Source organism: Triticum aestivum, chromosome 3A, assembly GCF_018294505.1.
Source record: "Triticum aestivum cultivar Chinese Spring chromosome 3A, IWGSC CS RefSeq v2.1, whole genome shotgun sequence".
NCBI lineage: Eukaryota > Viridiplantae > Streptophyta > Magnoliopsida > Poales > Poaceae > Triticum > Triticum aestivum.
This window is the reverse complement of record NC_057800.1, coordinates 447,946,555-447,973,315: the sequence shown is the minus strand read 5'-3', so window position 1 is coordinate 447,973,315 and position 26,761 is coordinate 447,946,555. Positions and strand designations below refer to the sequence as shown.

General features: G+C 47.2%; 2 protein-coding genes across 2 annotated transcripts; both read left to right on the top strand.

The window, feature by feature from the left end:
- The first annotated feature begins 18,552 nt into the window (after positions 1–18,552).
- LOC123056930 (protein FAR1-RELATED SEQUENCE 5-like) lies at positions 18,553–19,937 on the top strand. The gene is made up of 3 exons (XM_044480145.1): positions 18,553–18,762; positions 18,855–19,784; positions 19,892–19,937. The coding sequence occupies exons 1-3, from the start codon at positions 18,731–18,733 to the stop codon at positions 19,935–19,937; spliced, it is 1,008 nt and encodes a 335-aa protein (XP_044336080.1). The 5' UTR covers positions 18,553–18,730.
- LOC123061596 (protein FAR1-RELATED SEQUENCE 5-like) lies at positions 19,453–21,292 on the top strand. Its single transcript, XM_044484761.1, has 2 exons — positions 19,453–20,968; positions 21,042–21,292. The coding sequence occupies exons 1-2, from the start codon at positions 20,225–20,227 to the stop codon at positions 21,174–21,176; spliced, it is 879 nt and encodes a 292-aa protein (XP_044340696.1). The 5' UTR covers positions 19,453–20,224; the 3' UTR covers positions 21,177–21,292.
- The last annotated feature ends 5,469 nt before the right edge of the window (positions 21,293–26,761 follow it).

Here is a 26,761-nt window from a genome sequence, read left to right as displayed (position 1 = left end):
TCAGCCGGCACGACCGTCTCCGCCAACCAGTCTGGCTCGTCGGCCGCTCCGCCAGCTTGACCTGCCGTCTTTATCTTTCCTGCTTTGTTGTCTTTGAACAATCTTTGTTAAGTTTTCGCAGTTCCACCCACTGGGGGTGTATCCAAACTATGTTGAAGGCTGGCCTCTCGGAGGTCTTTTTATGTAAATATTATCATGTGCATGTTTGGTTTCCATTCGCGTATGCTTTTTTATCCTTAGGCTTTTTCCTTTGCCGCCTTCCCTCTTTGGGGAGGCAAGTACTTGAGCTTTCTTGGATTGAAGTGAAGTGAATGGAAACCGGCCGGCCGGCTACTCTGGTAGCCAGTCGGCGGTGTGAGAAAAACCGGCTTTTGTTATATTAGTCCGTTAGTCCCTAGCCGTTTTTCGTGTGGGCGCCCGTTCCTGCCTTTAACTCTTGCCAGTCGGACAGCCGGTTCTTCGAACTGCGACTTTTGGCAAGAGAAGGCTTGAGAGCCGGCACACTACTTGTCTGACTGCGGGTAGGACTTCTAATATAACTCCAGTCGGCCAGTCTCCGAGCCGACTAGTCGAACCCGGTGCCGGACGGAACAAGTAAATGAAATGACAAGGTCATAAGCATGATACTTTTCATTCATAAATAAGGGATGGCAGTCCCCGAGCCCTCCTCGGGGGGCCTGTTGTCTTGTACTTAATACAAAAGTTAGCGTGATACATACTGCCTTTCAACTGTAAAACCTTCGAAGGAGGTTGGCGTTCCATGGTCGTTCCGACTCTTTGCCGGAGTCGTCTCTCTTGCATGCCTTCGGCTTCTGTGCATCGATCAGGTAGTAGGAGTCGTTGCCTAGAGCTCTGCTGATGACGAAGGGGCCTTCCCAAGGGGCTGAGAGCTTGTGCTGGCCGGCTGTTCGCTGGATCAGCCGGAGCACAAGATCACCCTCTTGGAAAGATCTTGGCCTGACCTTCCGGCTGTGGTAGCGGCGCAAACCCTGCTGGTAGATGGCAGACCGGCTGAGGGCTAACAGTCGGCTTTCTTCCAGTAGGTCGACGTCGTCTTCTCGTGCTTCCTTGGCCTCCGCTTCCGTGTACATGGTTACTCGAGGCGGGTCGAACTCGATGTCAGTTGGGATGACCGCCTCGGCACCATACACAAGAAAGAAAGGGGTGAAGCCGGTTGACTTATTTGGTGTAGTGCGCAGGCTCCAGAGGACAGCCGGCAGCTCATTGAGCCAACAGCCGGCTGAGCGCTCCAGAGGTACGACCAGTCGGGGCTTGATGCCGGAGAGGATGAGGCCGTTGGCTCGCTCAACCTGGCCGTTTGACTGCGGGTGGGCGACGGATGCTAATTCCAGCCGGATACCTTGGGCTGCGCAGAAACGTGCCAAGGCTCCTTTGGCAAAATTCGTGCCATTGTCGGTGATGATGCTGTGTGGCACGCCATACCGTGTTGTTATGTCTACGATGAATGTTACAGCAGTCGGCCCATTCAGCTTCTTGATCGGCTTTGCCTCAATCCACTTGGTGAATTTGTCCACAGCGACGAGCAAATGCGTCATGCCGCCACGCGCCGTCTTGAATGGGCCCACCATGTCCAGTCCCTAAACGGCAAAGGGCCAAGTGAGGGGAATGGTCTTGAGTGCCGAGGCCGGCATGTTTTGCTTGGAGCTGAAGAGTTGGCACCCCTTGCAATGTTTAACTAATTCTTTGGCATCATCCAAAGCAGTCGGCCAGAAGAAACCATGGCGGAAGGCTTTGGCGACAAGTGATCTTGAGGCCGCATGGTGGCCGCATTCTCCTTGGTGAATGTCTCCGAGGATTGCAATGCCTTTCTCTTGCTCGACGCACCGTTGGAGGACTCCAGTGACACTGCGCTTGACGAGCTCTCTGTTGACGATTGTGTATGCTCCGGCTCGATGTTGGACTTGTCTTGCTTCTGTTTCGTTAGCCGGCAGGTCTTAGTTTACTAGGAAGTTGAGGATGGACTGAGCCCATGATGGAGCCGCGACTTCTTCTACTGCCAATGTGGCTACTGCCACCAGGGTGGGCGGGCTGGGTGGTGAGGTGCTGGAGTCGGCCGCTGGCTGTTGTGCTGGTGCAGTCCCCGGGCCGGCTACCGCAGTCCCCGAGCCGGCTGCCGAAGTCCCCGAGCCGGCCGCCGAAGTCCCCGAGCCGGCTGCCGAAGTCCCCGAGCCGGCTGCCGAAGTTGCCGGGCCGGCTACGGGGGTCTTGGGGTCGCCTACTTGGTTCTTCGAGCCGGACCCGGCCGCATCGGGGTCAGGCGGCACGAAGATGGAATCAGACTCTGGAGACGGCTTGATGGACGGCTTGAGGAGGCATTGAAGAGCGACGCCGGTTGGAATTGCTTGCCGAGTGGAGCCTATTCGAGCCAGGGCATCGGCTGGCTCGTTGTCGGCTCGTGGTACATGGAGGAACTCGCATCCTTCAAAGTATCCGCTGAATTGTTGGACCAGGAAGCGGTAGCTCGCCATATTCGCGTCCTTCGCGTCCCAGTCGCCGGATGATTGCTGGACTACCAGGTCCGAGTCGCCATAACATAGGATCCGGCGAATGCCAAGTTCTTTGGCAAGCCGGAGCCCGTGTATGAGCACCTCGTACTCGGCCACATTGTTGGAGGCGGCAAAGTGGATCTGTAGCGTGTATCTGAGCTTGTCGCCTTTCGGAAAGGTAAGGACGACGCCAGCTCCCAAGCCGGTGCGCATCTTGGACCCGTCGAAGTGCATGCGCCAATGGGTGGAGTCGGGAGCCGGCGGCAGGTACTGGGTCTCGGCCCAGTCGACGAGGAAGTCAGCCAGTGCTTGGGACTTGATGGCAGTGCGGGGCTGGTAGAAGATCATGTACGGGGCCAGCTCGATGGCCCATTTCGCCACACGGCCGGATGCGTCCCGGCTGCCTATGATCTCGGCTAGCGGGGCGGTGCATACGACCGTGACGGGATGCTCTTGAAAGTATGGCTTCAGCTTCTTGGCGGTGAAGTACACGCCGTAACACATCTTCTGGTAGTGCGGGCTGTTCAGGTTTGCCCCGATAACGGCAAACCTCTCTAGATGCTCGGGGTCAAGAGGTATCTTCTTCGTCTCCTTGGCCGGCTGGAAAGATCCTTGAGCGTCATGCTCCTTGGGGTCGGGGGACACGGCCGACTGTTTGCCGGCTATGGCCACGACTCGGTCCAACATCTTCTTCTCTTCAGCAATCACAAGGGACTCGGCTAGCCGGCTGCTGGCTGCTGCACACTCAGAGGACTTCTTGTAATCTCCGGCTACGGTGATGATGCCTTTGGTGCTTGGTATTTTCATCTTGAGGTATGCATAGTGGGGAACTGCCATGAATTTGGCAAAGGCGGGTCAGCCAAGCAACGCATGGTAAGGGCTTTCCAGGTCCACCACTTCAAACCAGATCGCTTCCCGGCGGAAATGCTCCTTGTCCCCAAAAAGTACATCAATCTTGATTTTGCCAATGGGGGCGCAGGACAGGCCGGGTACGATGCCATGAAACACTGTCCGAGTAGGCGTGAGCTGCTTCGTCTTGACGTTTAGCTTCTCCAGGGTGTCACGATACAGGATGTTGATGCTGCTCCCGCCGTCTATCAACACACGGGAGAAGCGGGCGGCGCGTTTGTCCGTTGCAAGGGTGGCTTCCAGGACCAAAGCATAAGAGCCGGGAGACGGCATCACCTCCGGATGGTCGGCCCGGCTCCAGCTGATGGGCTTTTCTGACCAATGCATGTGTCCGGCGGGGTTGGTAGCGACCACGCTAACTTCCTGGCGCTCTTGGCGTTTGCTGCGCCGGTCTTCGGGCTGGCTTGTAAAGACGATGTAGGTTGCTTGCTCGTCAGGGAACTCGTCATGCATGGCTCCGACTGCGGGCCGAGCGGCCGGAGGCGGCGGAGGCGGAGGCGCCGGGCCGGCAGGCGGAGGCGGTGCGAGCCCTTCGCCTTTAGAGATTCGGGTGAGCCAATGGCACTTCCGGGTCGTGTGGTTGGACGGCTTCGCGCCACTGTGGAACTTGCAAGGGGCGTCGAGAGTTTGCTCGTAGGAGAAGGCGGGCTGCCAAGCCGGTCTGCCGCCCTTGGGCTTCTTGGGCGTCGGTCGCTCTTCAGGCGGCGCGTCTTCGACTGTGGCCACCTGTCGACTGGCGGGAGGCGGCGCGGGGCCCTTGCGCTTGTGGTCGTTCGAGTGGGGGAGTCGGCTGGAATCCTCAGCCGGCGCCTTGGGCGCCGGGTTGAGTACCTTTTCGGACGCGTCTACCCAAAGCTCGGTCTTCATCGAGGAGTCGGCGGTGGCGTACTTGTCCTCTATGTCCAGAAGCTCGTCGAGGGTAGCCGGCTCGTCGCAAAGGAGCTTGTGCTTGAGGAGGGTGCCTTCTCAGCATCTTGCTGTGAAGTATTCTATGGCTTGCACCTCGTGCACCCCTTCACAGGAGTTGCGGAGCTCGGCCCAACGCATGAGATAATCGCGAGTGGACTCGGCGGGGCCTTGTACGCACAAGGAGAGCTGCCTGGACTTGGGAGCCCGCTTGTAGGTGCTGGTGAAGTTGCGGATGAAGGCTTCCGTGAAATCTAGCCAGCTGTTGATGCTGCGCGGCTTGAGGCTGTTGAGCCAGGTCCGCGCTGTGCCTTGCAGCATGAGGGGCACGTACTTCACGGCAACGCGCCGGTTGCCGTTGGCTATGCTAACCGCCGTGGAGTAGTCGATCAACCAGTCTTCCGGCTTCACGGAGCCGTTGTACTTGGGCGTGTCTCTTGGGAGCGAGAACCCTTTGGGAAAGGGCTCGTCGCGGATGCGGGGGCCGAAACAAGGCAGGCCGACATCGTCTTCTTCTTCCAACGCCAGGGATCGCACCAGGCGGTCGATCCGATGGCGGGCGTCGTTCTCGCCGATTCCTTCGCGGCGGCCTAGCCGGCCGCTGAGAGTCGGGTGCGCCACTGGCGGCGGGGCGGGATATCTCTCTCCACGGGGCGGAGGCGGAGGCGGGTCGCCCCGCCATTCCATGGCTCGGGGATGACCGTCCGCATCTCGCTCGATGGAGATCCGGGTCCGGCTGCGGCTGGAAGCCGGCTCCTTCTCGCGTCGCGCGCGGGTATTGCTCGTAGTCGGCGTCCGGGACGTCGCGCCGTGTTCTCGGCGTGGGGAAGGGCTTTCTGCGCGGGCGTCGGCTTCGTGTCGCTGCGCGGCTGCGTCAATCAATTGCTGGATGCGCCGGGTCATGTGGGGGAGGTCTTCAGCCTCCAAGCTGTCCAACTCGTCTATAGCCGCCTGGGCGGCACGCAAGTTCTCGAGCGGAGTGGCATAGACCGGGCGGTCGACTCCCAGCGTGTCGGCGATGACGGCGCCGCGTTGCTTGACAAGGCCGGCCCGGCTTGGCCCGCCCGGGGCCGGCGTGCCGAAAGCGGCGCGGTCGGCTTCGCGCTGATAGGCCTCAGTGAGGCATCTTACGGAAGCCAGCCTCCGGCCCTCTGCAAGGAGGGCGAGGCGGCGTGCCTCCAGTGCTTCGTCGTCGGCATTAGCCGGGAGGGGAGCGAACAAGTCGTGGGCCGCCGCGTGTGAAGCGTCGCGGGCGCTCTCGTCGGCCGGGCCGCCATGGCCGACAACCATCACTTCGGTGGTGACAGCATCGCAGCCGTCGGCTCGAGGAAGCGGGTCGTTGTAGATCGTGACGTTGGTGGGGAAGGTGTCGTAGGAGGCCGTGTCGGAGTCGACAGGCATCGGGTCAGTGGATCCAACCGACTCCAGGTCCGCAGCGGGCTCGCTGGAGACATGGAGCTGGCCGAGAAGGTTGGTGAGGTGGTCGGTGCCCGCATCGGAGGCGAGCTCGTCGGAGATGAGAGTTTCGTCGAGGAGATCGGCGAGGCCGCTCGCCGTGCAGATGCTGGTGACGCCTTGCAGCGCGTCATGGCAAGCGCCATCGGGCGTGCCGGGCTGGCTACGCTCGCGGGGGAGGAATAAGGTTCCCGTTCAGAACAGGTCTCCGGACGACGGTGCACCTGGCCCCACGGTGGGCGCCAAATGTCGGGTGGTAGGTGCGACATATGCCAACGGGTGGCTTATCATTGTGGGAGCCAGTAAGACATCGCCGGTGCCTGGAAACGGGATAAGGCGAAGACATGCACGCCGGCGGATCTTACCCAGCTTCGGGGCTCTCCGTGGAGATAACACCCCTACTGCTGCTCTGCGGGGTCTCCGCATATTCACTAGATGAATCAAGTAGCTACACAATGCTCCTTGAGCTGTTTGATGGAAGGAGGAAGAAGGGCACGGCTAGCCTGCTTCTTCTCCTTGCGGGGTGTCTAGCATTAGCAGGGGGTCGAACCCTTTGCATGGGTGCTCCGGGGGGTTTATATAGGCCTACCCCCCGGGGGTACAATGGTAATCCGACTGGGCGCGGGGCCCAGCCGTCTGTGACTGCGCTCGCCGGCTTCTGCGCCTGCTGCTGGGGCCCGTCGATTGGTGGGTCCCGCCGGCTGCCGGCCCCTTGGTCGACAGCCAGGCCCCACTGTCCAGGGCCTGGTCGGCGGCTGGTTACTGTGGCTCCATCTTGTTGATGTGAGCTTCATCGTGGTAAGCGCGGCTACAGTGCCGCCGCCTGTCAGGCGATCACTGTAGCCTCACCGCGTCTTGTCTCCTTAATGGGGCGTCTTCTTCGAAGGAGGCGGCAAGCCGGCTGCGGGGAGCTGGCTCTGTCTTGGGCCGACTGGTTGGAGGCGTGGCCGCCTTCGGGCGTCTCTCTGCTCAAAGGGGCCCGCCGTCTGTGGGCCATGCTGGCGGCCCGTCGTGGGTGATGCCAGGGTCAACGTGGCAACAGTGCCGCGCCGGACGGGTCATGCCTACCCCGTACGGCGCACTGTGCCAGGCGTGCTCCGGGATTCAGGGGTGGCCGGCTTTACTGTAGCCATGCCCCGTCGCACCGCCGTTAGGTGGGTGCAAACTTTGTGGGTACGGTCTGGACCACTTTATGGGGAGCCGGCTTCTTGGAGTCGGCCTTCTCATGGCCGGCTTCTTGGAGTCGGCCTTCTCATGAGGGCTAAAGCTAGACCGCCTTCCGAAAGCCGGCCTGGGTGGCAGCCAGCAAGGGGAAGGCGGCCCCATGTCTTGGATTCTTGAGAGCCGGGCGGGCTCGTAACTTTTTTCAGAATGGCCAGGGGAAGCCGGCTAGGCTACCCATGGCTATTTACTCCGACAAGATACTACCCCGGACGACCCGTGTTCGATGCTGTAGCCCATGATGGAATCTCTTATTCATGGCGCAACATTCTGCATGGCATAGACCTCGTGAAGCAGGGCTACATCCGGAGGATCGGGGACGGGGCTACGGTGAATACTTGGTCGGATCCTTGGATATCCAGATCATGGTCAAGGCGAGTAATCACACCAAGGGGGGCGAACCTTCTTACTACAGTCAGTGAACTCATTAGCCCAATTACTGGCAGCTGGGATGAGGAGCTTAGTCCGGGACACCTTTTGCGAGGAGGACACAAAACAGATCCTTAACATTCCCCTTCGAGAGGGGGTAGATGACTTTAATGTTTGGCATTTTGATCCGAAGGGCGAATTTTCAGTCAAGAGTGCTTACAAAATCCATGTTGAATTACGTCAACAAGCACAAACATGGGCGCCCGGGTCGAGCACTGCTGGCGCGGGGCAGCTCGAGAGGCATGAAGACCCGACATGGAAACATATATGGAAGATGCGCTGCCCAGTTAAGCTGCAGATGTTTATTTGGCGAATGAAGCACCAATCCCTGGCGTTATGCACTAACCTGATGAGGAGAGGGATGAAGCTGGAGAACTCTCGCTATTTTCTTTGCGGGCGGGTGGAGGAGGATGGGGCACATTTGTTCATCAAGTATAAAGGATGGCGGGCAATGGGCCTTGAAAAGGAACGTATGCAGCTTGAAGGTATCAGGGGGGTGCATGCAATGCTCGATAAATTGTGGGAGCTAGATGAGAGGAAGAGGATGCTTATTGTGATATTTTGGTGGCATTGGTGGAATAACAGAAACAAAAAAGGGGAAGGGGAGCAGCCTATCCATGTATCGGAGGTAGTCCGATGAACGAGATGCGATGCACTGGAATATGAAGAAGTGTATAATCGGTCAGGGAAAGCGGCCTCCATTGCATGGGCCCCTCCCGCTAATGATGAGATTAAGATCAACCTTGATGGTGCCTTTACACTGGGAGGAAGCATGGGTGGATGGGGCGTGGTCGCTAGGGACGAAGAAGGACATGTGGTAACAGCCCGAGCGGGTAGGCTGGATCACACGACGGATGCCTTTGCGGCCGAGATCGGGGCAATGACTGCGGCAGTGGCGACGGCAACAGACTTAGGCGCCATTAGAGTGGTTTTCGAAACAGGTTTACAGCTGCTCGCGGAGGCTCTGGATGTTGGGAAAACGGATTCTTCACCGTATGCTGCAGCCATCGAGGACATAAAACTACAACTCAAGATGTGGTTTTCAAAGTTCACTATACGAGCGTGCCGTCGGGAGGCAAATTCTGTAGCTCATGAACTAGCTCAAATAGGCCGGATGTGCTTGCCAGACATTTGTATGGAGTGGAACACTACTGTACCGCCCAGTGTGGCTGATCGTGTGTTGGGTGATATGCCCAGCCACCGTTGATTTATAAAGCTTTGCTTTACCTTAAAAAAAATAGACAGTGGTATCCCCGACCCATCAGGGTTCAAATCCTGGTGCTCGCATTATTCCTAAATTTATTTCAGGATTTCCGACGATACGCTTTCAGTGGGAGGAGACGTTCCCGTCGACGACGAGACGCCTACGGTGACTTCGTAAATCTCAAGATGATATGTCGGCTCAGTCTCTCGAAGGTGTTTATAGGGGTAGGGTGTGCGTGTGTGCGTTCATAGAGGTGAGTGTATGCGCGTGTATATGAGCGCTTGTGTGTGTACTGATGCTAAAAAAAATAGACACGGCTGAACAGGATAGGGTGTGCGTTGCTCTGCCGATGAGACAGACCCGAGCTACTGTGGCTTGCATGTGCGATTCTACCGAGCTGGTATAACTTTGGGAACCGCACAACACACAAGATGCAACGCAACACACGACATGACATGCAGGAGGAGTATCTCAGATACAGGAGCGGCCGGCCGAACACACAGGCCAACATGACCGTTGATTGAGGACGCACATGCATGCACAACCGGTCAATGCCCACATGAGATCCAGACCGGATCATTCTCCCTCCTTCCCTCCCGGCCGCTCAAATACTTGCATAAATTTCAAACTCAAAAAAGGGAATCCAATGACGATGATAGATCGATCGGTCGGCATGATTACCCAGGAGGTTTAAGCAAGTCCCAGGCGTGCCAAGTAAGTAAGTACGGTTTAGGTTATCATAAAGCCCAACGGTCAAGGGGACACTGTATCGATCCTCTATCACCCTACGCGTCGGACACATGGACGTGGCATGCGTGCGTACACTTGCTCGTACCCACGGACGGACATGTGCCGTAGCAGCTGCAGCTGCAGCAGCACAATAATGGAGGAGAGCGGCGACGCCACCTACGTACAGTAGTACATACGCTCAGCAGATAATTGCGATTTGCTGCTGGTTTTGCGGGGGGTCGCTGTCCACCTGTCCTGGTATGCCCTGCTGAGACCGTCCGATCCATCGCTGGACAGCGCAGCGCATCCCCGATGGACAGACAGATCGTCTGTGCCGTGTGTGTGCTAGTGCTGGTACTGCTACAGTGCCCTGGCCCAGCCCACTCGAATTGAAACGCCACATGTATGTATGTAATGCACGCTGCTGCCTGGCTTGATTCTCTGACCACATTTGTTTGGGTTTACATCTATCCATGCAAACAAATTCTAAGGGCCAGAGTGTTCTGCGCTGTCATTGATTGCTTGATCGAATTGAAGCGCATTTCATTTTTGTGAATGAATGCAGATTGTTAACGCAGCAGATGATTTAATAAGAGACCAAAAAGCTGGAGTACAACCTCCGGTGTCTCCTCTCCCACAAAATCGGTCAAGTTGCGCAATGCTTGCATTCGTTTCCATTGAAAAGCTCTTTTTTTTCAGGTCAAAAAGTAAGATAATTTCTTACCTAAACACCCTGTCAAAAAATTGGTACCTAAACTCAGATGATGTGCTTGCCAAATAAGCGCCTCGCTGGACAGACTATCATAAACCTGACCTAAAGCCGCTCTATCCTAAACTACCCTGCCAACCTGTTGTCATATTGGATACGGATAGAGTGAACAGCGGGGAAAGATTGCGTCCGGATCATCGCTGTGTCACGCCCACTAAGGCTGGTTGGTGCGTCCATCATGGATTTGTTTCATCCTTCTTTCTTTCCGGTGACAGCGAAAACGCTAGCGTGGAATTGTATAAGAGAATGGTCTTTTCCTTTTCACCGGGTGAGTCGGATCAGGGCCTCTGGCAATGGAACTTGTGTTGAAGAAATGATGCATCGGTGGATCCATGACTGGTGCGGAGCTTTTTCGAGCCATGAGCCTGGCACCAACGGGGTTACGGATTTTGACGGGTCACGCTTTGCAGTACTCCTCGATGGACACAAGGCGGCGTGTTGATGGCCTGACGCTGGATAATCAGTAGATAGAAGATTGAGATTGCGCACAGGCAGAGGTACAGCAACATCCCTTTCGGAGTGACATCAACAGAGACGGCCAACGAGATTTGTCTGCACATTTTCTAGGTGAAAAGCACGGTTTACAATAGTTGATTTTCCGTCGGAAAGATCATCTATATCTGTTGATCTGTCACGTTTGCTACATGTTTTCGCTTGTACTAAATCATCCATCCATCCATCCATCCATCATAGTCTAACAATGATCTATTACAGATCAGTACCAGAATAAAATCATCTACTACTGCCCTGCTCTGATTGACGAGAAGCGGAGATGGTCCTGCGGCCGTTTGTTTATCTTCGGTGTCGCCGTTCCCTGAACCAACATTTGTTACATGCGTGTGCGGCGGGGTGTAGATATGGATCTCCAGATGTCGCCAGCACAAGCGATTGCGCCAATCTCCACATGCCGTGATACTACCTTCCAAGTTGTACTTACATTAGTTGCTTCGAGATTAACAATTCTTATCCGTCGAATTCCTTCCTCCGCCGCAAGTGTGCAGTGCAAAGCTAGAATTCCAAGAGCATGAGCATCGCCGATTGGTGTGGTAGGTTGGATTTTATTAAGGAGGGCGAGGGCGAGGGTGGCTACCTTCCACATGGCCCTCGTACTTCATATGCTGTTTGTGTACTCTCCACGGAAGGACACAAGCTTTATGCCACAATTTCGGCCGCATCCGTCCACATGGGCCGGTGGCTAATAAGCCGTGGGAGATTTCCCAGGAAAGAGCCGGGTGCCCGGGTCTGTTTTGTTCTCGAACCATGGTGCGTATTATTTTCACTAGTACTCCTACAACTTTGGGCCCACTAGATAAGTTAAGGAGAGTTTGTTTGACCATATTGCTGGCAGCTCAATTGGTCGTTTGGTGAATGCGGCCAGTCTAATCCGCGGCAGTAACCAGGAAGCAGATTGATAGCAACACCATATTTATTTATTGATTGATTGATGTATAAGATGAACAATCATCAGCGTGCATGACGCACAAAACCCGGGTGTTTTGTAGTGCACCACTGGTGTCTGGATCCACTGTTGGCCCCTAGTATCCGCATGCCAACAAAACAGCTCCAACAGTAAGGCATCTTCTCTGCTCTGGTGCAGCTGCAACTCATTGCCAACGACGGAGGAAAATTAGAATATGCATCCGACGATTTTCTTTGAGTTTCCAACAGCCTACGTATGCACTTTTGATTTCTTCTTGTCTGTTGAAGACACAGATGATTGCAAAGATTTAAGCAAGTTTGTCCGGCAGAGGAGCCTCTCATTCTCGCTATAAAATCCTACTCCTACTAGCAGGCAGAGACAGTTGGGGTTTGGGGCCATATAGTGAAGGCCCCAGTGATGAGCAGGAATAGGTTGGATTTGGCCGCGGTAGCTTATATCCCGCCTACAGCGAGAATGCGAGATGTAAGCTCCTGGCTGAAGCTTCGGGATAGTAACAGGACGGCAACTTATTTTTAATAAATAGCTGTGTGCATCAAGAGATGCAGAGGTCGGGGGTACGCCTCCTTTTCGAAAAGAAAAAAAAAGTAACAGGACGGCCCTCTCGCATCGCTGGTTTTGTTCACTTCATATTTTTGGCTCGTTCGTTTTTTCGCTCGCTCACTCGCTCGTTTTTCTCTTTAATATTATTTGTTTCTTTTTAGGTATATTTTTGTTTTCTAAGTTTTCTTCGTTTGTTTTACTAGTTTCTTCGTTTCTTTATCGGTTTCAACTAGTTTTCCCCGTTATTTTTTTCTTTTCTTTCCTGCTTTTCACTGGTTTTCTTCTTTCTTATTTACTTCATTTTCTCTTCGGGTTTCTTTGTTCGTTTCTTGGTTTTGATTGGCTTCTGACATCTTCCTATGTTTTTATCTCGGTTTCACTGTTTTTCATTACTTATTTCTTGGGTTTTCCTGCTTCTTTATTTCCTTTTTTTCTTCTTGGTTTTCAATACACATTCAACATTTGTAGTATACATTAGACAAATTTTCTATTTACATGTTTAACATTTTGAACTACATGATTGTCATTTTTTTAAATCTTATATTTTTTATGTCTACCTTTTCCATACACATCATAAATTTTTGGTATATATGCAATACATTTTTCTAATAGCTTAACATTTTTCAAATAGAAGTTAAACATTTTAAGATACATGATTAACTTTTTTTCCTATGTACATTTTTTACATTTTGAAATGCTTGATTATTTTTTTAAATACAAGATTAATTTTTTTGAATACATGATCAGCTTTTTTCTATACATTTTATTTTTTCTACAAATGCTTGATTATTATTTTTCAAATACAAGAGTAACAATTTTTAAATACATGATCAACATTTACTCTGTACACATTTAACAATTTTTAATTCATTTTTTGAATACATGGTCATCATTATTCTATACATTTCAACATCTTTTTCAAATGCTATATTAGCATTTTGCAAATACAAGATTAATATTTTTAAATAGATATTCAACATTTATTCTGTAAACATTTCACAATTTTCAATTCTTGATTAAGATTTTTAAAATACTTGTTCGACAGTTTCTCAAATGCTAGATTAATATTTTTCTAATACATGATCAATTTTTTTTCATACACATTGTATTTTTAATACATTTTTTGTATACATGAGAAACATTGTCAATACACATTTAACATTTTTCAAATGCTTGGTTGACATTTTTAAATGTCTTATGTAGGGTTTTTTTGTAATATATATCTGGAATAATTGGAAGTACAAAAAAGTGAAAATAATAAAGCAAAACATGAAAACAAAAAAGGTAAAAAAGAAACAGAAAAAAACGAGGTTGTCACCTCCTATGCACCTGGGCCGGCCCACCTGGAGCTGACCTTCACGTGAAGGATGCGTACATCTTGCCATAAGTGAGACATAGTGTTGCCTTGTGAACTTTTTATATTAAGATTTTTTAAAAATATTTTGAGCTTTTTATTCGACCTTGTGATCTTTTGTTCTCATTTTCATTTTTATGAACTTTCCAAGTCTTGAACGTTTTTCAAATCCATGAATTTTTCTAAAATTTGCAATTTTCCCCAAAATTTCATGATCTTTTTTCACATTTGCTGATTTTTCCTTCAAATTTCATGATCTTTTTTCAGATTTGCTGATTTTTCCTTCAAATTTCATGATCTTTAAAAAAATCATTAAACCTCTTTTCAAATATTTTGATTTTTGTGATTTTTTACTTTTTGAAAAAGTAGATAGTCAACTCTTCATTGTCAATGGTTGCTCATAGACCAGTCAACGACAACGGTCGCAAGTCACCCAGGTAACCAATTTAAGAAAAACATAACTGGGCCGGTCCATATATTTCGTGCGTGAGTGCCAGTTGTCCCCAACGCGAACGTTTTTTGTTTCGGTAGTAGAAAACCTAAATTGTTGCCCTCATGAACCCACTGCATACATGGCCTTTTGCTAGCCTTCTGGCCCAAACGCAAATCCCCTCCCGCAGAAAAAACATGGTGTATAAAATTTGCCATAAAAAAGTGGATAATTTGTGATAAAAAAGCAATACATAGAAAACATAATGACAAAATTCAAAATAAAAAGAATCCCATGGCAGCCTACCAAAGAAAATACATGGCAAATTTGCATGTCAATTAAAAAAACATACAAGAAATTTTCCATGCTTTACATTTTCATTTTCAAAAAGCACATAGTAATGAAGTTGCCATGATCAAATAAATAAATAAATTTCCATGCTATTAATAATAAAATTGTCATGCTTTTAATAATATTTTTTTAAAAAATATGTTTACAAAAAATAGACATGTGAAACATTACAATAAAATATTTTAAAAATTGCCGTGTGACCATTTAAATTTTTTATAAATGTGTGATGTGCATTTTTATTTAAAATGCCATGTACCTAAACAATTTTTTGTTTTTGCATATTTTTGCCACCTAAAAAATCAAAAGTAAAAATGAGGAGCTAGTATTCGATCCCGAGTCTCCCAAGTGGTGGCTGTACACGCTAGCCAGTCTTGGCGGCTCCGTTTGGTTGGGTTAGCGTTCATGCGGCTTTTGTTCCTCGGCCAACGAGTTTTCAGATCTGACGTGGTGAGTAGGCCTGCTTCAAGATTCATGAAAAAGATTGAAGGGTTGTTGGGGGCGTTCACTGGGTCCTCACCCCCAACGAACGTTCGTGAGTTATTGATTTTATAAAAAAAAAGAGGGAATCCTCACGCTCGTTGGGCAGACGACGGGAGGGCCTGTATACCCGCGTATGGTGATGGTGGTTGGAGGGGGGGGGGGTGCTTTCTATTTAATTTCTAAACAAGAATGTGGGCAATGAACCAAGTAAGCCCATGGTGTGTCGACAACACGGTAGGTGCGTGTTACCAGGTGGTTCTCACTTGCAATGGAATATGCGTATATTTTCAGGAGGACTTTCTGGGGAGGACGATACGTTTTAATTAAACTTGTGTTATGGCTGATGAGTGTCTCATGTATATAAAGTTGCGTTCAAAAAAATCTAATTGTTATTTTCTTTCAGTTAAGCTTAGTGCATTCCTTGGTGCGGGAGGGCTGACTTCATGCGTACGGTGAACCTGCCCATGGAGATGAAGGACACATTTGAGTTCAAGATGGCCATGTTAAAGAATGCCACACCCCTGACCCTTATGGTCACCAACGAGGCACATCAAATGTATTTTGGTGGTCTTCGTTGGATACAGATTGCAATATAATTAGGGATGGAACATGAGAAGGCGTTCATTCTATTTCTTGGCAAAGTAGATGATAACAACGATGACATCTATTTGTGGTACAACGCCCCTAGTCATCATAGCAGTTTCGTTGTTGATCTCGATTTTGTACGCGTACTTCTATCGTACTAGCACTTCATTGAACATACTCCATCCATTCCAAAATATAGTGCGACCGCGCTTCCCGAGGTCGAATTTTGACCATAAATTTAATGAACGAGACCGACTGCGGCAGGAGAAAAAGTTACATAATTAAAAACTTCTTTCAAATACGAATTCACTGATATAAGTTTTGCTCCCGCCGCAATCGGTCTTGCTAGTTAAATTTACGGTCAAAGTTGAAGGACGGGGATAGAAGAAGCACTACATTGTGGAATGGAGGGAGTATATATTATGCGGTTATCATAGTGTTATGTTTAAGTGTTAAACATTAGAGATTTGTTAAACTAAAGTGGGTTCTTGAACTATTTTACATATGACTATGATATTATTATTACTCTTAAACTTAAAAAGCTGCCACGCCCAAAAACACTACCATGACAACAGTCTTTTCTTTTGGCCTTACAAAATATATCACTGGCGGGCGACAATCAGTGTCCGCCGCAGGTACAAACATTACCAGTGACAGGCGACATTGAGAAGTTAGCAGTGTCGGGAGTTCAGTGACGAGCAATCCTGAAAGCCTCACCCGTCGCTGATGGACTTTTGACGCCTGCCATCGGTAGACGGTTCTGCAGTAATAAAGCCCCCCTCCCCTCGAGCTGGTCCACGTATTGGATTCAGTGAGGAGTAGGGGTGCTGTGCTCCGGTGAGAATTCAAAGTGACCGGAAAATGAGTACGGCGTGAAGCGACCCTCGGGTTTGTCAGTTGCAGCTAGGCATGCGGTGCCAGGTAGACGAGCATGCACTTTCACGCTGGGCTTCATGATACCACGGATGCAAGGGCAAGTGCAGGCCCGGCCCTGAGGGGGGGCAGGGGGGTGGCCGCCCCGGGCCCCCAAGATCTAGGGGCCCCCTCCCAGTTGCGATGTTACGTAAAGGGTGAACCAGCCCATAGGCCATAGCTGCTCGTGAAAAAAGGGAAGTAGCCCACGTCCAGGAAGGAAAGGACGGCAGGTAACCAACGTACGCACGTAAATCACGTCAATCAGCGCACGATCGTGAGGAAAAAATGGATCAACATTACGCACTTAAATCACGTCGCCCCCTTCTCTTTTTTCCTTATACGATCGTGAGACAGTCTTGCAATAAGTAAATAAAACGATCGTGCGCCGTGAGTTCATCCCTAATTTCCTATTATCTGTTCCCTGGTTTCAAACTCCAGACCTCAAATTGCAAATCGGTTCCCTCTCCTGGCGTCCTCCTGGCGTCCTAGGCAGCAGTGACGCAGCACGACGGTCGCCTAGCCCCTAAAAATTGACATTGGCGGAGTGGGCGCGCACGTACATCACCGAGCATCTGCTACCATATATCTACATCATCGCCGAGCGTCGCCGATCTAATCAATCTGAGGTATATCATTGTACTATTCCGATCCCTACTATTTCAAGTAAAACTATATGCTATGAGGAAGAAGCAGTTTGATAAATATAGTTGCGCAAGAAGAAATTCTAGAAGCAACTGAGAAAGATTTTCATGTTAAATATTTGTTTGTTCTGGTTGATATGAATCAATTCAGCGAAGAATTAAAGGGTTTAAAAAAAGTCACGGTGTTTAAAGATTTATGCAGATTTACTGTGCATACAGTTGTTACATCGGCTAAAACAAGCTTTTCAAACTTGAAATTATTGAAGAACCATTTGGCATAAAGAGTGACCCAGCATAGCTTAATTGGTTAGGCAACATTATGCACCGAAAAGAAGGATGATATTGACATCGACACAATCATAAGTGACTTTGCATCAAAGAATATTACAAGAAAATTTTAAAATAATATGCATACGTTATTATACGAATATGGATTTAGGATGTAGTTCGGTATTTATTGTTAACATTTTGCATACACTTAAATTAATTATTATTGTTATGATTTTTGTATTAAGGGGCCCCAAATGTTACTTCCGCCCCGGGCCCCCAAAATCTCAGGACCGGCCCTGGGCAAGTGGGGGAAGTCATGACGGACGTGTTGGCGAGGGCAAGCGGTCATGGGCGGTGAGGACTTGGCAGGAGAGTGGTGTGGTGTATGTGTGAAATTTGGCGCATGCGAGGTGGAAGGGGGGAGGGATCGGTGGGTGATATCGTAGTATAGTGATGATTGGTGTTGTGGAAATATCCTGATTGTTGTGAATACACAATGATCGCATGACCTCAATACTTGAACGCATGCATAGGCCGGTGCGGCGGGCGTGTGACACATGCATTGAATACCATACGGACTATACAAATGATAGTACGGCTATCTATCTTCAGTTTGCTAAGAAAAGATGATTCTTGTCCATTTCAGCATTTTCAGATTTTCCATTAGAAAATATCATAGTTGTCTTGGACGCCATACATGTGTCTTTGCTCCGCCATACAGTTTGCTCAGACAAAGCTTGTTCGCTTAGCGCGTGGATCACAATGGCGACACCATTACACCCAACATTCCCCAAAGAGAAAAATGGCGACACCAGACCAAATCACAAAAAGCATGTGATTCCTAGTATACGACTTCAATGCGAATACGCGTTATACTCCCTCTGTTCCTAAATATTAGTTTTTTTAGAAATTCCAATGTATAAAGCAAAATAAATGAATCTACATTTGAAAATATGTCTATATACATCTCGTATTGAAATATCGAAAAGGTTTTATACTTAGAAACATAGTAGTACATATATGTTGTTTGTGTGGTAGTCGAAAATGGTCTTTGGTGGCCGAGCTACCTGCAGGCCGGAATCAGCCCCATTAGTGCTCGTCGTGATCCATGCCAAGCAGGTATCCAACTACTGTATTTGGCTGTATTTTGTAGAAGAGGCCGCTGCATGGTACCCGTATTTGCTAGCAAATAAAAAGTGCTGGCTGACGTATACTAGCAGGTGCAAGAATGCGGAGCCGGCTCCTCTAACTTGCCTCTTGCCAAGTTAGGAGCCTAACATAGCCCATATCCACCGCACAAATCAGATCCGATGGCTCTCCTTTTCCCAGTACTACTCTTTGCTACAGTTTTGTACTACTTCCACCGCTGCTCTGTTTTGGAGGGAAAATGAAAGCCTCTGCTCACTTTACCGCCAAAATAGAACCACACCTCCCATACATTCTTCCTAGGACCACAGCTCCCACACTTCTCTCCTTCCTCCCTCACTTTTTCTTGTTCTTTCTCACATTTCTTCATGCATGAGTGTCCGGATTGGAAGAACCAAGTACAGGTCTTAGATCTGCTAAGAATTCAAATTATTGGAGTCAATCTCTAATGGAGAACCAAGCAGAAGCAGATTCAAACAAGTAAGTGAGAATAACATTTTTTATTTTGTGTTGGATTCCTCTCTATTTTTGCAAATGAGTGACACTATTTTCTGCACTTGTGCATTCTACAGAGAAAATGTATTGCCTACTTGGATACCTCAGCTTGGCATGAAGTTCAACACCCTAGATGAGGCTTGGAACTTTTGGGGATATTATGGAGGAAGGATGGGGTTCAGCATCAGTCAAAGGTATAAAAACATAAGCAAATTTGATCAGAAGGTCACCTCCTGCAAATATGTTTGTTTCAAAGAGGGTAAAAAGGCAGTAGACAAAAGAGATAATGTTGTTAAGAATCCAAGAGCTGAGACTAGAATTGACTGTAGAGTTCGTATGCCCCTTTCAATAAATCGTGAAGTTGGTAATTGGGCAATATCTGATCTTTTTCTTGAACACAATCACACACTTCAACTGCCAGAAGCATCCCACCTACTGCTATCAAAGAGAGTGATCTCTAACATGCAGGCTTTTGAAATTGAATGTGCTGATTACTCTGGTATTGCACCAAAAGCTGCTCATGAGTTTGCTAGTCGACGGGTTGGTGGATCATCTAATCTGAGCTACACTCCTCGGGATCATAAGAATCATTTGAGAACTAAGCGTCAAAGGGACCTTAAGTATGGTGAAGCGGGTAGCATGTTGAAGTATTTTCAAGACAGAGCTGCAGAGAATCCAGCATTCAAATATGTTTTACAGCTGGACTGTGATGAAAAAATAACAAACATTTTTTGGGCTGATGCTAAGATGATAATTGATTATGCTCATTTTGGTGATGTCACGACCTTTGACACCACTTTTGGAACAAATAAGGAACATCGGCCATTGGGTGTGTTCGTTGGATTCAACCATTTTAGAGAAACTGTTATCTTTGGTGCTTCTCTCCTGTATGATGATACATTTGAATCTTTTAAATGGTTGTTTGATTCTTTCTTATTAGCACACAGTGAGAAGCATCCTAGAACCATATATACTGATCAAGACTGTGCAATGGGAAAGGCAGTTGGGTATGTTTTTCCGGAAACACGCCACGGATTATGTACTTTCCACATTATGCAAAATGCGGTCAAACATTTATCTAGTTATATGGACAAAGAATCAACTCTTCTTGCAGATTTCAGTGCTTGCATGTATCAACATGTGCACCAAGAAGAATTTGAGGAAGCATTTGAAAATATGAGGGCTCAAGTGCCAACACAAACTTGGTTCGATAGCATTTACAAAGTAAAAGAGAAGTGGGCAGAATATTTCATGAAAAATGCATTTACCTTGGGTATGCGGAGCACGCAGCTAAGTGAGAGTCTCAACAATGACTTAAAGCATCATCTGAAATCAGATTTAGACATTGCCCGGTTCTTTCAGCACTTCGAAAGAGCTATCAAAGTAAAAAAGAGATGTTGAGGTCAATTCAGAGTTTGATTCCAGGAAGTACTTACCAAGAATCAAAATGAAGACCCCAATGTTGATGCAAGTCGGCCCACTTTATACTCCTGCTATATTTGATTTTTTGCAAAAGGAATACCAGAGATCTATATCAGCATGCGCCGAAGCACTAGATGGACAATACAAATACATGGTTAAAATTGGATATCCTTTTGAGCATCCAATATTTGAAGAAGAATGGGAAGTTACTGGTAACCCCGTGAAACAAACATCATCATGCAGTTGTGGTCAGTTTGATAGACTAGGAATATTGTGTGCGCATGCTTTAAAAGTTCTTGACTTGATGAACATTAAGTTGCTTCCATCACGCTATATTTTGAAGCGATGGACTCGAGAAGCACGAGCAGGATCTGTTAAGGATAGTCATGGAAGGATTGTGATTGCAGATCCAAATATAGAGGCAGTTCTCCGCCACAATGGCCTATCGCACAAATTTAATAACTTGGCAACTGAAGCATCACATTCTGAAGAATGTTGTATTTTGATCGACAATACACTTGATAACCTTAGTAAGGAAGTGAAACGACAGTTGTTGAATGTAGAAGTGCCTTCGCCAGCATCAGACGATTTGTTGAATGCCAAAGTGACTCCTCCAGCAACAACTGATTTGTTGGCTGCTGCGTGCCTAAAAAAGAAGGAAGTCAACAAGGCAGACAAAAATTCGAAAAGACGGAAAGATTGGACTGAAAGACAGTACAAAAGAAAGAAGATAGGACCAGCCACAACTACCACACCACCCTTATCCAAGGTACCATTGACACATTGTACCATTCAAATGTAGTTTACTCAAGTACTAATATTCAAATTATCACTTGCAACAGATAACAAAGCGGAAAAAATCAGAGTTCAAGACAAAAGAAAATCATTCAACGGTGCAAACTCTGAATGAGGAAGACTTGCGAGGATATGAGCACATTACAAACTTCACTGAACTACTGAATATGCATATATCCTAAGGATATATTCTAATCATGATGCTTTGGAGAACATCAGAATCATTATTTTGTTGAACTTCTGTAGACCTTCAATTGTTGAACTTTTGTAGACCTTCAAGTTGCACGGGAAATATGAAACTTGTAATTTTGTTCTACTAATTTAGTTTCTGGAAGATCCTTTTTTTACTTCCTAGATACATCAGTTTCTCCACGGATCAAATCATAATCACCGGCGATCTCAAACCAAACTTGGTGTACTTCTTGATTTGAGGAAATCTACAAAAAAAAGATATAGGATTGTTCTATTCCTGTGATACTGAATAAGTGCTAATAAGTGATACAGGCAATAAATATAGGATTGAGGAAAATTCAGAAGCACCTCACTGTCTAACAACGCCGCCACACTACCTTCTTTCCCATGAGTTCGCCTCCTCATCAGCCGTCCGAGCTCGTCGGTCTGCTGCTGGTTCTCCTCTGCGCGAGCTCATCCAGCCTGCCCTTTCCTCCGTGCGGCGTCGCCCCACCTTCCCCTCGCTGCGCCGCCATCAACTCGATCCAGCTCGCCCTCGTCCATGATGGAGACCAACGACGTCCTGAATAAAGGGAGGGGTAGCAGCTGCAGGGGCTTGGATCAGGGAGAGGCAGCAGCTGCAGGGGCTTGGAGAGGCAGCGGTAGCCTGAATCGAGCGAGATACAACAGCGGCCTCAATCGAGCGAGAGGCAGTGGCGGCGTGAATCGAGGTGAGGCAACAGCGGCAGGAAAGTACTGGGAAAAGAAGAGCCATTGGATCTAATTTGTGCGGTGGATATGGGCTATGTTAGGCTCCTAACTTGGCAAGAGGCAAGTTAGAGGACCCGGCTCCCAAGAATGCTGCCCAGTTGCATGTCTTGTCACGCGCGCACCATGCCAGAGACACGTGTACACGACACGGCATTGACTCCGTTAACTTGTGCCAGGTTGGTTACAGCAATTCAAAATTATGCACTATTTACCCACCACACCAATTCTGCTGGCAAATATGTTTATGCACTACCTTTTCTCAAAGTCACGCTCTTCTTAACAGGTACTCCCTTCATCCGAAAAAGCTTGTTAACATGGGACAAGCTTTTTCAGATGGAGGGAGTAACAATCAGCCACCCCTCATGTGATATAGAAATAAGTATATATCGGCCAACCTTACACAGATACTACAACTCGTTCAATCTATGATCAATTTTTCACACAGTATGAACAAAACTGCCCCAACGAAAAAATTGCATTCAAATATATTGTCTTTTTACTAGTGGTTTATTATAACCCCCACCCATCCCCACCCCCACCCACCCACACGCAAATAATTCCATGACCAATTGAACCATACATCCTAATTTGGTTCTTCGATGCCATACCATAATCACACCTCACATCGACCTCATGGCACTCCACTAACTAGAGTTTTGCAGATGTGAAAATTTCAAGAAATTCCCATATGTTATACTCGCAAGGGCACAAGATAAATCACACACACGGAATCATATTTTATTGTCGGTCCTCTAGCAAAGACTGAAAACTGATCAACTATTGATGCTCTTCAGTTTTCCAGCCAATCAAAAATAATACCCCATTGTCCTAATCATTTCAATTAAGATGCACCCTACAATTTTTTATGGTGGCGTGTTTTATCAGATGAAGATGGAAAAATAATTATTCTATTGTTATGTTTTACATCATATTTATTTTTAACCAGCTAAAATAAGATGCACTCTACCTGGTGTGGTCATATTTTATTTTAAAATCATTACACGCACCTTGTTCGTCACTGATTTTATTTTTATTTTCTAACTAGCACCGTGTTAAGTTGTACGAAGATTAGTAGCAAAAACCGTTTTGGGGGTTCATAGCATCACACTAGCTGAGATTCCCTGCACACCCAACCGAATGCCAATATTAGAACAAGTATAAATTTTGACACTCCTGAAGAATTCCATTCCATCCATGGTTTAATCGCTCCTGTGTAGTGTGCCCGAGGAAGTGGACGACTGGAAAAAGGTAAACCTGTGCATCGCCTCCCAGCAAATGTAAATGACTAGTATCATCGCCTTCATACCATTTAATTTAATGACACATCAGCCAGGCCCTGGCGCCGTATGTGGAAAATTCAAATCTGGCCAGGAGGCACATCACGTACTTGAGATCTTCACCCAAACGGAGGCCCATGTACAAATCTAGCACACCAGCTAATGGCACCTGTGTATTCCCAGTTAATAGCTAGCGTATATGCATTGCAAATACAAGCTGCACACATCACATCGTCTCAACACATGGCCTAGATAGCGGCCTGCAGGTAGCTCGGCCTCCAAAAGGCCTCACTCTGTGGTAGTGGACTTTTGTCAAGTGTCAACTACCCACTCCATTTTTAAATATAAGTCTTTTTAAAGATTTAACCTAGACTATATGCGAAGCAAAATGAGTGAATCTACACTCTAAACTATATCTATATACATCCGTACATAGTTCACATAAAAAAATCTAAAAATATTTAAATTTAGGAACATAGAGAGTAAAAGAAAAAAGAATACTTCAAAGACAACGAGAAAATATGACCATAGGCTATACACCACTTGGTTCGTACTATTGTCGTACTTACAAAGGTACATAGCTAGGTACGCGTAACACATCAAAATCACTTGGTGCCTTTGTAGGCACATAATAAAAGTTATTCAATGGAAAGACAAAAAGTTTGATTTACTTTTCTTTGTGCGTGGCTCGCTTAATCATATCTTAGCCGATTATTTGGGAAGGGCCATTTTGGCTCTAAGGAGCATATGCTCTCGGATGAAAAATAATCAAAATAAACAATAATTTTTTTAAAAAAATCTGACCTTTTTTATGGATGTTCATGTTAGTCTAACAAGCATTTATCGAAACGGGGTAGTAATGTTTCATCAGTGAAAACATAAAATTATGTGTAACATTTGGAGGAGGTAACATTTAGTGTTCAATTTGTTTTTTCTCACATGTCAAAATTCTAAAGCTTTTTCACTAAAGATTTGCAGGTAGCATTTGGGTGTGCCAATGAACAAATCATTTTTTTTAGTTTTTTTGACATTTGCAAAATACATTTTTAACAGGCAGGAGCATATGCTCCCAAGAGCTGAATTGGATTTCTAGATTATCTGTAGGTGCACATGTTCTAAACTGCTGCACTACTTAGATGTATTGATAATTTCTCAAGATGTACAAGTACCTAAGTCCTAAAGTCAACCAACCATCTTGCACTCCATTTGCGTTTCCGTTATAACTATCTGGCCGTGAACATTTTTTCCTCTCCATATGAACTATCACCACCAGAGACCTACCCCAAAATATACACAATGCTTCTAAGTGCTCTAGCAGACCCCCTATAAATTATATGTGAGGAGAAAACAAATCTTTCCCCAGCCGTTGTGGGTGGCACCGACGCGATTAGCCTACCGCTCTTTCCCAAGCCGGCTGACAAACATGAGTGTCAGCAGTCGTCCAAGGCAGCAGACAACACAATGGCGACGACAAAGAAGAATGTTGCCTCCCCTATGCTTCCCCTCCGACCTCCTATGGCCCCAATGACTACTACACGGCCTTCCGCGGATGCCACCACCCCTTCCACCTCCAGTGACCGAGGACGAACCAGATTCAGACGAGACCACGAGCGAGGCCGACGTGCTTGAGAATATACTCAAGAGGTAATATTTCTTTCTTTCTTTCTTTCTTTCAGTTTTTGTTCACAATTGCTTAGGAGAGTGATGCATGATTTGGTATTGATTGGTAGGTTCTTTCTTTGCTTTTGTATTGGGAAACTAGATCATGATTCCACCACTTACTTGGAAGAATTGAATGTAAGCCACAACCTCCGCCTCGTCAACATTGCCATGGCAGTGCTATATACCACACAATAAATGTTGAGGTGGTGGACGAGGTCGACGAGGTGGAGGAGAGCCAAGTAACCAATAAGAGGATTAGGTCATGCAAATACAAGACCGAGGAAGATAAATATTTGTGTGAAGCTTGGCTCACCATATCTCTTGATGCCATGGTCGGTGCCGACCAAACAAAGGAGAAATTTTGGCAAAAGATCAAGGAGTACTATAATAACAATGTCACTATTCCCTCCAACTGCATAATTGGGCCTCTTAGTCATTGTTGGACGATAATCCAAGAACAATGAAACCGGTGGGCCAGCAATGGTGGTGGCGGCAATGTTGGTAGCGAAGAGAGTGGTGCTGTTGACGGCGATGACGTGAGTGCGAGAGGTCCATTTGAACTATGCTGGATTTCGATCCACCATGTGTTTGTGGTTTCAAATGAACTTGTTCATTAAGTGCCTTTTGGCACAAATTATGGTTATGTTTGATGGATTCGATGAACTTTATTTATGCTCTTAGGTGAATTATGATTTGGTGCATCCGAATTGTCTATGTTAGTGTTGGATTGTGATTAATTTGTTTCAATTGTTTGAGAAACATTTTAAATACCTGGTATTCTTTTTTTACGATAGGGGATTAGCTAGTTGAGCAAAAGCCATCTTGCTAAAAGAATTTTAGAGAAATGGGATAGCGAGTTTTTTTGTTGGATTTTAGTATAGGTGATCCACAAGAGATGCCCCGAGCAGAATCCTACAATTGACAAGTGAATATTAGCTTTCCCACACATGTTAGAAATTTGTGTGTTTGCGAACTAACCTGTGGTCGGATGGTTAGAAGGACAGTGGTACCCCAACCCACAGGGTTCAAGTCCTAGACTTGATGTTGGTGCTCGCATTATTCCTGGATTTATCTGAGGCTTCCGGCGATGTTCGTTCAGTGGGAGGAGATGCTCCCGTCGACCGCGAGGTGCATGCGGTGACTTCATAAAATCTCAAGATGTTGCACCGACTCAGTCTCTCACAGGTGCTCATAGTGATAGGATGTGCGTGCATGCGTTCATAGGAGATGAGTGTATGCTCATATATGTGAGCGACTTTTTTTTGAAAGCTCTAGACAGTGGGGTAATTCCCCACTGACTTTAATTAATCAAAAGGCAAGAGTACAAATTACATGGAATATTTACATCATGAATAGGTGGGGTAAAGAGGAACAAGAAACAAAGCCAGAACAAGTGTGGCACTAACAGTCTAGGAGGTGTTAGATGTGAGTAGATCAATGGAAGGGTGTAACCCCTCCTTGGTTCTGTGCTTTATGAGAACAAAGTCCTCCTTAAACCTGGCCAGCTACGAGGCATGAGATGGTACCACTCCTCTGAAGTGTTTATTGTTGCATTCTTTCCAAACCTCCAAGTAGCAACAATAAATATTCCAAGAACATTGTCCTGGTCTAGCCTCTCTTCACAACATGCAATAAATGGAGACGGTTTCCATCCGCTAGCCAAGCAATCCCCACGGAATCCCAGAATGCAACACTGAATGAACAATGAAAAAACGGGCGCTCTATGGTTTCATCTAGTGGGCTCGAGCATACCAAGCATGTGTGTATGTTACCTTGCAGCGGTACATTGCGCTTTCTCAACACGTCCCTTGTGTTGATACGATCAACCATGCAAAAAAATTCCACTTGATTGTACATTTTGACTTCCATATCCATGAAAATGCATC